The 14,094-nt window shown below is 36.9% G+C and overlaps 1 protein-coding gene across 1 annotated transcript in view; it reads right to left on the reverse strand.

Annotated features, from left to right (window-relative positions):
* Nucleotides 1-13,811, reverse strand: part of MGAM (maltase-glucoamylase) — a 232,736-nt gene extending 218,925 nt beyond the window's left edge. Inside the window, exons 1-3 of the mRNA XM_008697325.2 lie at nucleotides 13,690-13,811; nucleotides 4,490-4,734; nucleotides 3,563-3,699 (exon numbers count right to left, since the gene is read on the reverse strand). Coding sequence (XP_008695547.1) covers nucleotides 3,563-3,699; nucleotides 4,490-4,734; nucleotides 13,690-13,805 — 498 coding nt within the window. The 5' untranslated portion in view covers nucleotides 13,806-13,811. The remainder of the gene's footprint in view (nucleotides 1-3,562; nucleotides 3,700-4,489; nucleotides 4,735-13,689) is intronic.
* Nucleotides 13,812-14,094: the final 283 nt, after the last annotated feature.

Below are 14,094 nucleotides of genomic sequence, written 5' to 3' on the forward strand. Positions count from 1 at the left end.
TAGATGGACTGATGTTTAATAAGCCAAACTGCATCATGTATCCATCCCCAAACCAAACTCAGGCAGTTCACTGATAAGTTTAAGTCAATGCAGACTGCACCCTAGAGCATGACTGTGACCTAACAGAGGAGGGGTGAAGTGGACGCTGGGAGGGAAGTCAGTGTCCACCACCAAGATCGTCAGGTCTAAGTCTTGTGTTATAAATTAAGCAAATCTAAAAACCAAAGCTCATTGATTTTCCAAATGTACAGTTTGTCAATTCTAGGCTGAGAACTGAACCACAGTCAACCGAAACTGAGTATTAGTCCCCTACATATTTCCAAAGAAGGACATGGACTGAGGAAGAAAAGTTTTGATGTCAGAAGCACGTAAATGGTAGGCAAGTATATGGTAATAAAAATGGTGAGCTTACAAGAGTTTACCCAGGGAACCAACAGAAATGAAGGCCCATAATCACATTGAGGGGTAAATAAAAGCCAAATATGTAACATATTCACATGAGTTTAGAAGGGATCTTTGAAGTACTATACAAAGAAAAGTATGTACCCAAGAGGTGATCCTTATCCTCCTGATCTGAAAGTCAGACATGACTGAATCATAAGGTTGGAGACAGGATGGGGAACCAGAGTGCAGAGAAAAGCCATCCACTTGACCAAACAGGGCAAGCATTCCTGCTCCCATTGTTGTGTTCTTCAATTATGATACTAAAATCTGTAGCTTGGTATCAAGGATCCATTTAAATGAAAAGTATTTAAACTACAGAGAAGGTCATGGAACATTAGCCCTAGCCCATGTAAAGAGAAAAAAGAGCTAGAAAGAAATGAGCAGTTGTTGGTGGACATGTCAGGAGAGAAAGGTAGATGTGATACCTGAAATTCTTAGTAGACTAACGTAAAATGGAAAATAGTTTAAAAAAAAAAAGAAAAGAGAAAAAAGTCTTTGGAATCAATCATACACAGGACTGGAGTTTAGGTGAAATTGATAGGATAATTAGAAAAGTATTCACACACTCCAAAAATTAGTAGTGTGATAAACAGTCCCGGTTCAGTTAGATACACAGATGTGATGAGATGATGATTAGATAGATAATAGATCATAGATAGATATAGATATAGATAGATAGATAGATAGATAGATAGATAGATAGATAGATAGATAGATATAAGGTAAAACAGCTGGATAGATAGGTAGACTTACCTTTTCCTTCTCAAATTGAGGAATGAGATGAGAAAGAGAGAAGGTAATTCATACACAAAAAACTCAAGTCCAGAAGATATAAAGAAGCAAGAAGGCCCCAAATTGAAGAATTTATGACCCAATAAATAAGAAAAGACTTGTAATTAAAACACATGACTCAGCCTGGAACAACGGCAGTGGAATGGAGAAAGATCTGTAAGCATGAAACCAGAAAACAGAGGACAGGACTCAGGGTAGGTCGTTAGGAAGATTATCCCAGTAAAAAGTTTGCTTGCAACTAGTTCAGACAATACACAACTTGGCATACGGCAAGGATGAAAAGGATTGTTAGCAACCAGGAGTAGTAGGAATTAACTAGGCAACAAAAGGGTGAAAGAGGTGGAAAGTGTCAAAATTAGTAGCCGCTGTTAATTCCTACACTGTTCCTCTGCATATAATGCAATTCCCACATTATCTCTAATCCACATGAGAGTCTTTAAAAGATAAATGTTTCGCATGGTGCCCTGGGTGTTATAAACAACTAATGAATCATCGAACTTTACATCAAAAACCAGGGGTGTACTGTATGGTGACTAACATAATATAATTAAAAAAACATTAAAAAATAAATAAATAAATAAATAAATAAATAAATACTAAAAAAAAAGATAAATGTTTTGATTTGTGAATCTGTAAAAATAGATGATTTAATCAACTGGATAGCAATTTGAATTTTAAGAAATCCCAATATTTCACAGCATGGGGCAAAACAAAAATGCATTTCACACTTCAGAGACAAATTTCCTGAATGCTCAATATTTTATATGAAAATGGATAGGCTTTAGTTTAAAATCAGTTTAATCTTTCATGGATTAGTGAAAAGTAGTATGTGGAAAACACATTTTTGGAATGACAAGCGTCTTCGGAGTGTGCTTGTGGACGAAAGTGTGTGCTCATGAGTGCAGGCGCTGTACAGATGTATGCAGGGCATGTATGAAAGCTCCCAGGCAAAATCCGCATGAACTCCACCACTTTGCCCCCTTTAAGCAAGTATGTGTGATTTTAAATAAAAAGCAGTAAACCAGAAGGAAAATGTATTGGAAAAAATCCCATCCTATCGTTTACGAATATGCATTACAGCTTTCATTCAAAATACAAAAGTCCTTATTTGTTCCAAATATTACAATGACCTTTGGGTGGTCTCAGTAAACCTAAGCAAATCTAAATTCTATAGATCTTTTAAGTAACTAATGGGAACTAACTACAACCAGCTATACACACAAACGTATACACACACACACACACACACACACACACACAAACTAATGGGAACTAACTACAACCATCCATACACACACGCACACACACACACACGCGCGTACGCACGCACTTACACAGGAGAGACTTGGTCATCAGAAAAACTGCTAATCATCTAACCAACTTTTGGCAAATTATTGCTCAGCTATATGGTTACACTTTGCCCAGACAGACTCCTGGTAGTTATTATCCCTCATTTCCACTTGTTTTTTGTGTTCTTAAGATAAGGCAGAGAGTGTTTTAACAGAAATATCTGAGTTGGTAGAATCCAAATAGATTCCTCGGTGAATTCCACCTCCTGAGACCAGCACTCATGTTTTCAATGTTATAAACATTTAGTCATGAGTCAGGAATAAGTGAAGGAGCAGTTAAAGAGACTAGAGTCATGCCAACACCCAGGAGTCATCAACGATCTCTTTTGGAACTCCAATCAAACCTAGATCCTAGGAAAGACTGGGACTGAGATACATAATGGGGTTGCTGTGGATCAGCTGGGAGGTAAGGGTGTCAATGGAGCTCTATATCAGCTTATTTTGTAGACATAATGTTCTTGATCCATGGAACGTAGTTGTGTAGGTCAGTGAAGACAACAGTGTATCCTGTTAGAATACATCCAGTTTCCCAAGACAAAATTCCTTGTAATTCACCACCACAAATGGCTGGTGCAGCTGTGACCACCTGCCAGATAGAGTAGAGGGATCAGAAATTCCTTCCCACCTGAGATTTCCTCAACACCTGAACAAAAATGAAAGTTACTACATTTGCCATGCAAAGGTGTCCAAGATATAAGAATACAGTATGAAAGCTTCTTTCCATTGCACTAATGACCCCTACACCTCCTAGTCATCCCTGCATGGATATTTCCAAGCAGTAGCTGGAAGATAGCTTTCCACCCAAAAATCTATTTCATTCATCTCTATCACAGGGTGGAGAAGAAAGAGTCATCATTCTTCAGCCCCCTTACTCTCTGAGTTCCTAGCCTGACTGAAAAATCCAGCCTCTCGAAGAAGGATGAGAGACACAAAGAGTAAAGACTGAGCTTAGGGGCAAATGAAGTAAGAAGACTTACCTGGCAGGGCTCTTGGCTTCCTAGCGTGGGTCCTATACAGAACATGTCTTCAAGCAGTTTTTCACCCAGTATTTTTTTGCAGTTTATATTAGACCTCAATCGGATCCCGACTCTTCGCAGCTTATAGTTTGAATTTCCTAAACACAAGAAATAAGGAGACTTTGATTCCTGTTTGCCTTTTCAGAAGGCATCCTGCCTCCTCCTTCAGGGCTTCCACTCAGTAAGAATGAATGACCATGGATCAAACACATCCTCCTGCTCAATTTATCATCTCTGACAGATGATCAGCATCAGGGGTGGTTGCTAAGACACTCCACACATCAAACAAGATCGGAATCCAAGCTCTGTCATTGCCAAGTTCATGATCTTGGATAATTAATTTCCCTGAGTCTTAGTTTTCCTGTCTTATAAGATATAAATTCCAAGGATACTTATCTACATGATTATGTGATGATGACTATATAATATGTATAGGACGCTTCGTGCCTGGTACATACTTAGTGATTGACAAATGGTAGTTACTACCATTGTTGTAATTGATAACAATATCACTCCTGTTAGGTAAAGGGAAAATATGATTCTCACAAATTTGCAAATTAAGATTCAAAGAAGTGAAAGAATTTGTTCATAAACCTATAACAAATGTTAGAATCAATACTCAAACATAGACCTTGGATTCTAGCCCCTACAGTGTGTCCCAATGTGATACATTCACGCAACATCTTGATTTAGGATTTTATTCCCAAAGTCTAAAGATCATTCTTCTACTCTAGAAAGCCAATACTGTTGCTCCATTTCTAGCTTTACATATGTGCTTAGAAATCTGGCACTAGCCCTATAAGTTCCAATTCCTTCCCCTAATTCCTTAGAGATCCTAAAGATGTGAATATATCCAAGAACCAACTCTTCTTTTTGATAGTCACTCACCAATAAAGTCTTTGTTGTCTAACCAAGTGAGAATCAAGCAATCTTTCACTTCATTCTTGAGAGTAGACAACCGAAAACTCCTGGTGGAGAAGGTAAAAGGTAGAGACAGCTTTATCAGCATGAGGTCATCTTTAGGAGAGGTAACAGTGAAGTTTGGGTGAATGATGACCCTCTCATAAGGTACAATCTCCCCAGTAAAGTCTCCAGGATTTATGGAACTGCCATAGAAGATGATCTGAAGATCGCTGAAAAATGAAAAAGAGAAAAAAGATTAATACTCCCAGATCCCAAGGCTAATTTCACACACACACACACACACAATTTCCTTCTATGGTAACCCATTTAACCTTTTCCTCTCATTTTTGTCCACTTCATCCTTTATGTGTAGCTGCCACGTGTGGTGATGCAGATTGTACATCATACAAGCCAACGGGCTGCTATTCACATAGACTATAATGTGAATAGTGCCTCCCGGAGTTAAGCAATGCAATGGCTTGGACTCTACTCTTAGCATAATTCTAGAGAGAAGCTCCAATTCAAGACTGAGAAACAGTAGAAAGAAGGATGCAAATGGATAGTGAAGGCTTTTATGAAAGTAGTAGGCTCTATTAGGGAGGCTCCTTTGGGAGTTGAGGGGAAGAGGAAATGTGAAATTGTACAGAGGAAGTGAGTAACAGCTTTGAGAGTTTAAATATTCTTTTTTTTTTAAAGATTTTATTTATTTATTTGACAGAGAGAGACAGCCAATGAGAGAGGGAACACAAGCAGGGAGAGTGGGAGAGGAAGAAGCAGGCTCATAGTGGAAGAGCCTGATGTGGGGCTCAATCCCAGAACACCGGGATCACGCCCTGAGCCGAAGGCAGACGCTTAACGACTGAGCCACCCAGGCGCCCCGAGAGTTTAAATATTCTAAAGCTAGGGAGGATCACCTGAATATACTGTGCTCTACTCATGTCTCTCAAAACTGCTGGATTAACAGGGTTTTCTGGTGGTCCTTTGGGAAAAGAATAGTCAAAAGTCCTGCATGTTCCCCTGAGACCCAGTTGAGATCCACTCACTAACATGTCTCAAGACTCTAAATTCAGAACGGGGCTCTCCAGTGAGGCTCCTGAGTCTCCCACTCAGGTATTTCTCCAACCACAAGAGTGAGATAAGTACCACATTAGTACTGAGCACAAATTTTTTTTGTTAAGCTCCCAAATGCTAAGATTATATTGTCTCCTAACAACAGTACCACCTGTCTCTCAGTCTGTCTTTGTCACCTTGTAGAGAGTTATCACATAAAGTCTAAAGAGATAGAACCAGGGCGGGGGGGGGGGGGCACCCTGAGTGGCTCAGTTGGTTAAGCATCTGACTCTTGATTTTGGCTCAGGTCATGATCTCGAGGTTGTAGAATCAAGCCCTGTGTGGGGCTCTGCACTCAGCTTGGAGTCTGCTTGTGCCTCTCCCTCCCCCTCTGCCCCTCCCCCCAAATCCCCACTCGTACTCATTCTCTCCTTTCTTGCTCTCTTCAAAATAAATAAATAAATAAAATATTTCAAAAAATAAAATTAAAATAAAGAGATAGGACAGGAATAGGCCTGATAAATTCATCCTTGAGCCAAGCCTAAGGACTGACAAGTTTAAAAGGTCTCATCAGAGCAACATCCTTTAGGCAAATTTTTCTTCGGGTCACTTTTACAAGACATTGGACATTATAAGGATTTTCCTTAGTTTTGCTGTGTTCCTGAGAACTGTCATACTTTGTTTCATCTACTTGCAGTAAAGGATTTGCTGGGCCCCCAGGTGGGGATGACTGGTCTTTGGCCAAGTTGTTTTCACTGACTGTTGCACTTCTCATTATATCATCTCAGTCTATTTGGTTCTCTATACCAAACACATGATCCCTTTGTGCTTAAATTCATATGATCTCTCTCCAATTGGCATAATTCCTCCAGAACAATATGAAATTGCAGTGGCTACTGGGAGGAACTTTTGACAAGAGCAAGATTGTTCATTTGACAGATACATTAGAACAGAAAGGAAAGAAACCTTCATGTTAAGATTCTTTCCCTCTTGGGGCACCTGGGTGGCTCAGTGGTTAAGCGTCTGCCTTTGGCTCAGGGTGTGATCCCGGCATTCTGGGATCGAGCCCCGCATCAGGCTCCTCCGCTGGGAGCCTGCTTCTTCCTCTCCCACTCCCCCTGCTGTGTTCCCTCTCTCGCTGGCTGTCTCTCTCTCTGTCAAATAAATAAATAAAATCTTTAAAAAAAAAAAAAGATTCTTTATCTCTTATCTTTCTAAATGAGAGATTGCTTAATGACCCCCATCACTCCATTTCTATACCTTGGGAATTAATGAGTACTTGGTGTTTTAATTATACAACCTAAGGAAATGTTAGGCCCAACTTATTGTTTAAATCAGTTGTAGTAACTCTCTTGTGCATCTATGTTTATCAAATTGGCTTTTTCTGTTGCTAAGATTACTCTCCTTTCTTGCTAAAGGAAAGTCATTAGTGCTGACAGTGTTAACTGAATAACTATCTAAAACTGGTGCCCTCTAATATTTTTTCTTCTCCTTCCTCTATTTCTCTTTTTTTCTTCCCTTAAGAAATTTTGTGATTTAATTTATCATAAAATGTTTATAAGTAAATACAGAGGTTTATACTGAAAAAAAGAGTTCATGATAAATAGATAATTCAGGCAAATTAGAGTGAGTTAATTACAGCTTAAGGCAACTCTACAGCATGCAAAACTAAACTGTGGTGGAGAAACAAGAGAATAGTGGTTCCCTGTGAGGGATATGGATGGAATGTAACTAAGAAGGCCTGTGAGAACCTAAACTTACACCTAAAGGAGCTAGAAAAAGAATAGAAAATAAAGCCTAAAGCCAGCAGAAGAATGGAAATAGTAAAGGCTGGACCAGAAATAAACAATATAGAAACAAGGCAGTAGAACAGACCAACAAAACTAACAGCTGGTTCTTTCAAAGAATTAATAAAATTGATAAAACACTATCAAACTTACCAAAAAGAAAAGAGAAAGGGCCCAAATAAATAAAATCATGAATGAGAGGAGAGATCACAACCAACGCCACAGAAATACAAGCAATTACAGGAGAATACTATGAAAAAGTGTATGCCAACAAACTGGACTATCTGGAAGAAATGGATAAATTCCTAGAAACACACAAACTACCAAAACTGAAACAGGAAGAAATAGAAAATTTGAACAGACCTATAACCAGCAAAGAAATTGAATCAGTAATCAAAAAATCTCTCAACAAACAAAAGTCCAGGGACAGATGGCTTCCCAGGGGAATTCTACCAGACATTTAAAGAAGAGTTAATACCGGGGCTCCTGGGTGCCTCAGTCAGTTAAGCAACTGACTCTTGATTTTGGCTCAGGTTATAATCACAGGGTCTTGAAACTGAGCCCCACATCAAGCTCTGTGTTCAATGAAGAGTCTCCTTGAGATTCTCTGTCCTCTTCTGCCCCTCGCCCCTCCACTCATGTGCTCTTTCTTTCTAAAATAAATTAAAATAAAGATAATAAAGAATATCTATTTTTCCAGACTGTTCCAAAAAATAGAAATGGAAGGAAAACTTCCAAACTCATTCTACAAAGACAGCATTGCCTTGATTCCAAAACCAAAGACCCCACTAAAAAGGAGACTTACAGGCCAATATGATGAACATGGATGCAAAAATTCTCAACAAGATACTAGCAAATCTAATTCAACAGTACATTAAAAGAATTATTCATCACAATCAAGTAGGATTTATTTCTGGGCTGCAGGGGTGGTTCAAGATTCCCAAATCAATCAATGTGATACACCACCTTAATAAAAGAACGAATAAGAACCATATGATCCTCTCAAGAGATGCAGAAAAAGCATCTGACAAAATACAGCATCCATTCTTGATAAAAACCCTCAAGAAAGTAGAGATAGAAGGAACATTCCTCAACATCATAAAGGCCACATATGAAAGAACCACAGGTAATATCATCCTCAATGCGTGGAAACCTGAGAGCTTTCCCTCTATAGTCAGGAGTAAGACAGCAATATCCACTCTCATCACTGTTATTTAACATACTATTGTAATTCCTAACCACAGCAATCAGACAACAAAAAGAAATAAAGGCATCCAAATTGGCAAAGAAGAAGTCAAACCTTCACTATTTACAGATGACATGATACTCTGTGTAGAAAACGCAAAAGACTCCACCAAAATATTACTAGAACTGATAAATGAATTCACCAAAGTCACAGGCTATAAAATCACCATACAGAAATCTGTTACATTTTCTATACACCAATAACAAAGCAGCAGAAAGAGAAATCAAGGAATAGATCCCATTTACAACTGCACCAAAAACCACAGGATACCTAAGAATAAATTCAACCAAAGAGGTAAAAGACCTGTACTCTGAAAACTAGAGAACACTTATGAAAGAAATTGAAGAAGACACAAAGAAATGGAAAGACATTCCATGCTCAAGGATTGGAAGAACAAATATTGGTAAAACATCTATATTACCCAAAGCAATTTACACATTTAATGCCATCTCTATCAAAATATCACCAGTATTTTTCACTGAGCTAGAACAAACGATCCTAAAATATGTATAGAACCACAAAAGACCCTGAATAGCCAAAGCAGTCTTGAAAAAGAAAAGCAAAGCTGGAGGCATCACAATTCTGGACTTCAAGCCATATTACAAAGCTGTAGTCATCAAGATAGTATGGTACTGGCACAAAAACAGATACACAGATCAATGGAACAGAACAGAAAACCCAAAAATGGACCCACAACTATATGGTCAACTAATCTTTGACAAAACAGGAAAAAATACCCAATGGAAAAAAGTCTCTTCAATAAATGGTATTAGGAAAACTGGACAGCCACATGCAGAAGAATGAAACTGGACCACTTTCTTACAAAATAAATTCAAAATAGGTGAAAGACTTAAAGTGAGACAGGAAACCACAAAAATCCTACAGGCGAACACAGGCAACAATATCTTTGAGCTCAGCCGCAGCAACTTCTTGCCAGACACACCACCAGAGGCAAAGAAAACAAAAGCAAAAATGAACTACTGGGACTTCCTCAAGATAAAAAGTTTCTGCACAGCAAAGGAAACAATCAACAAAACTAAAAGGCAACCTATGGAATGCCAGAAGATATTTGCAAATGACATATCTGATAAAGGGCTAGTATCCAAAATCTATAAAGAACTTATCAAACTCAACACCCCCCAAAAAAATAATCCAGTTAAGAAATGGGCAGAAGACATGAACATACATTTTTCCAAAGAAGACATCCAGTGGCTAACAGACACATGAAAAGGTGCTCAACATCAGTCAGCATCCGAGAAATGCAAATCAAGACCGTGATGAGATGTCATCTGTCAGAATGGCTAAAATTAACAACACAGCAAACAACAGATGTTGACAAGGATGCAGAGAAAGGGAACCCTCATACACTGTTGGTGGGAATGCAAACTGGTGCAGCCACTCTGTAAACAGTATGGATGTTCCTCAAAAAATTAAAAATGGAACTAACCTATGATCCAGCAATTGTACTACTAGGGATTTGCCCAAAGGATACAAATATACTAATTCAAAGAGATACATGCACCCCAATGTTTATAGCAGCATTATCTGTTAATAGCCAAACTATGGAAGCAGCCCAAGTATCCACTGACTGATGAATGGATAAAGAACAGGTGGTGTATTTATACACAATGGAATATTCTCAGCCATCAAAAAGAATGAAATCTTGCCATTTGCAACAACATAGATGGAGCTAGACAGTATTATGCTAAGCGAAACAAGTCAGTCAGGGAAAGACAAATACCATATGATTTCACTCATGTGGAATTTAAGAAACAAAACAGATGACCATGGGGGGGAGAGGGATGCAAACCATAAGAGACTCTTAACTATAGAGAACAAACTGAGGGTTGATGGAGGGAGGTGGGCAGGAGATGGGCTAAATGGATGATGGGTATTAAGGAGGGCAACTGTTGTGATGAGCACTGAGTGCTATATTTAAGTGATGAATCACTAAATTCTACACCTGAAACCAATTTTACCATATATGTTAACTAACCAGAAATTTAATAAAAACTTGAAATTAAAAAAAAAAGGGCATTCGGGGCACCTGGGTGGCTCAGTCGTTAAGCATCTGCCTTCGGCTCAGGGCGTGATCCCGGCGTTCTGGGATCGAGCCCCGCACCAGGCTCCTCTGCTATGAGCCTGCTTCTTCCTCTCCCACTCCCCCTGCTTGTGTTCCCTCTCTCGCTGGCTGTCTCTCTCTCCATCAAATAAATAAATAAATAAATAATCTTTAAAAAAAAAAAAAAGGGCATTCAAGTATTGTTTAACTTTAAACTCTGTTACATTAAATCTCCATATTAAAATTTATAAAGCAATGGCTAAAAGAATAGAAAGTGTGTATATTCCACAAAAATGAAAGAAGAATTAAAAGGTATCTAAAATATTAATCAAATAATAGAGTAAAAGCATTTTTAGACAAATATAAAAAGGGTAGAAATTCAAAATAAGTAGAAACGAGTCTGAGTATAACAATAATCAATATAAACACAATGGTCTAAACTCACCAGTTAAAAGACAGAAATTGTAAACTGTCTTTTTTTAAATCCTACTACATGTAAATTAATAGACATATTTAAATCAAAAAGATACAGAAAGGCAGAAAAGATGTAAAACCAGTGATGGGTATTAATGAGGGCGCATATTGCATGGTGCACTGGCTGTTATATGCAAATAATGAATCATGGAACACTACATTAGAAACTAAGGATATACTGTATGGTGACTAACATAACATAATAAAAAATTATTATAAAAAAAAGAAAAGATGTAAATGATATACCAGGACAATACTAACTAACCCAAAAAAAAGCAGGATTGGTATATTAATATCTGAAAAATAGGCTTTAAGACAAAAAATATTATTTATATGAGAGAAAGTAATGACATATAGTAATAGCTTTGATTTATTGGGAATGCACAAAGCACCTACATTTATAAATGTACCTGAACTTACATATACTTAATAAAATACCCTAAAAAATTTTTTTTAAAAACAAAAAGTAATAAGTCATAGGATTATTTTGATCAATCTAAATACAGAAGAATATTTCAATGCAAATCTCTCAATTATTGATGTTAAGAAAAAAAAATAGTAAGGATACCAAAGACTTGAACTACACAATTAAAGTTTGATATATATAGAAACATCTATCCTAAAATTAGAGAATGTACATTCTTTCAAACACACAAGGAGTTATAAAAATTGACTTTATACTGGTCCAAAAGCAAGTCTCAATTCTTTTCAAAGAATCAATATCACATAGATCACACTCTCTAACCACAAAACAATTAAACTAGAACTCAAGGATTTTCCTTTGATTTGGAAAGTTAACCCCCAAAATTTACCCATCCAAATTCTAAACTTAGTAATGAAAGATTTAATCATGTGGAAACTTTTAAAAATTATTTAGAATTAAAATAATAATGAAAATGGCCCTTTTCAAAGATGGTTAAGAGAAAATCCACAGGAACATATACATAGATTACTAGCTATAGTAAGAGAACATAACAAAACAACATGCTATTAGATAAATTTAATGAATACCAGCTACATTTCCATCATCGCTAATAGAAAATATAATTTTCTGAAAGTACATCAATTAAAAATAAAATAGAAAAACATAAAATGCTTTAAGAATAAATTTTATAAGATATATACAAGACATGTATGCAGATAATAAAAAACTCTTGAAATGCATCTAAGGGAAACTGAAATAAGTAGAGAGCTATGCTTAGATCCATGGCTAGGAATAATCATTATCAGAAAAATATTAATTCTTCCCCAACTGATACAAGAGTCAAAGCAATTCCAAATAAATTCCAACAAGACTTTTTCATAGACCTTGACAAGTTGATTTTAAAATTTATTTTAAAAAATACATAAGTGTTCCTGCTTAAAAAGAAAACATGATTTGCCTACCCTCTCAGAAATCACAAATTATAATAAAGTCATAATTATTAAGACATTGTGGTATTGGTCTATAATAAATAAACCAGTGGAACATTACAGAGAGTCCAGAAACATGCACAGATAGAAGAACTTTGATAGATGACAGAAGTGGTGTTACAGATCATTGGAGAAAGAAGGAACCATTAGATAAATTATATTTGGATGTTCAGCTTACTATGTTAAAAAAATGAAACTGGATCCCTACTTCACATCATTCACAAAAATCAATTCTAAATGATATAAATATTTAAATATGAAATCAAAACTTTAAAGACTCTAGAAATGAAGAAATATCTTTCTGATCTTGTTGTCATAAAGGGTATTTTCAACTAGGCACAATACCCAATAACCAGAAATAAAGATTGATAATTTAATTGTCAAATTGAATTATACTCAAGTTAAGAACTCTTATCAAAATACACCATAAAGAGAAGATCGAGCCACAAACTGGAAGAAGGTATTTCCAACATATGTAATTGACAAAAGAGTAATAACTAGAGCATATATAGAAGTCCTACAAAGCAATTTTTTTAAAGATTTTATTCATTTATTTATTTATTTAACACAGAGAGAGACAGCCAGCGAGAGAGGGAACACAAGCAGGGGGAGTGGGAGAGGAAGAAGCAGGCTCCCAGCTGAGGAGCCTGATGTGGGGCTTGATCCCAGAGCCCTGAGCCAAAGGCAGACGCTTAACGACTGAGCCACCCAGGCGCCCCATACAAAGCAATTTTTTAAAAAGTCATGAAATGTTCAAAAAACATGAAAGAGAATTTCCCAGGAGAAACACTATTAGCAGAAAGAGGAGGGTGGAGAAGGAAAAGAAAGAGAAAAAATTATGCCAATCATCACTACTAATAAAGATTTAAAAATTAAGAGCATAATAAGAAATTTGACACAATCAGCAAAATAGTAAGAATGTTTGACAATAGCCAATGTGGGAAAATGCTTATAAATTGCTGGAAGATGTGCAAAAGTGAACATTTGCATCCTCTATTATCCAGCAATTCCACTCCTAATTACATACTCTAGAGTTATCTCCCAAGAGGTATAATTGCAGGTACACACCAATATGTATATACACCAACACATATATCTGTATTTAGGGAGCCTTGGAGCCTTGGAACAGAGTGGACAGGTCCCCATTACTTACGGTAAGAAGCAGTGTGCTGCCGTCAAGACCCACTGAGGCGCGATCAAAGTCCCCACACAGGACTGATAACTGGAATCCAGGTAAAATAAGTAAAGATGATGATTTAACCCTTCCATGTCTTCACTAACATATGAAACAACACCTGGAACAAAGAGAGAAGAGAATCAAAGGATATAACCTATCTGACTAAAGAGAACTCAGGGTGCTTATGGAGATTTCAGGATGCCAGTATCAGATAATATCAGTATTTACCACTCATTAATCACTTAGCCCCTAACTCTATGGTACGAGAGAATCATAATGTACAAACACTGTACTAAACACTTGATGTACTTTTTAAAATTTTTTATTCTTAAAAGAAAAATAAAAACTATGGGGTGGATAAATTTTATATTATTTTACAGA

Source organism: Ursus maritimus, unplaced genomic scaffold (assembly GCF_017311325.1).
Source record: "Ursus maritimus isolate PB19 unplaced genomic scaffold, ASM1731132v1 scaffold_3, whole genome shotgun sequence".
NCBI classification, from domain to species: domain Eukaryota; kingdom Metazoa; phylum Chordata; class Mammalia; order Carnivora; family Ursidae; genus Ursus; species Ursus maritimus.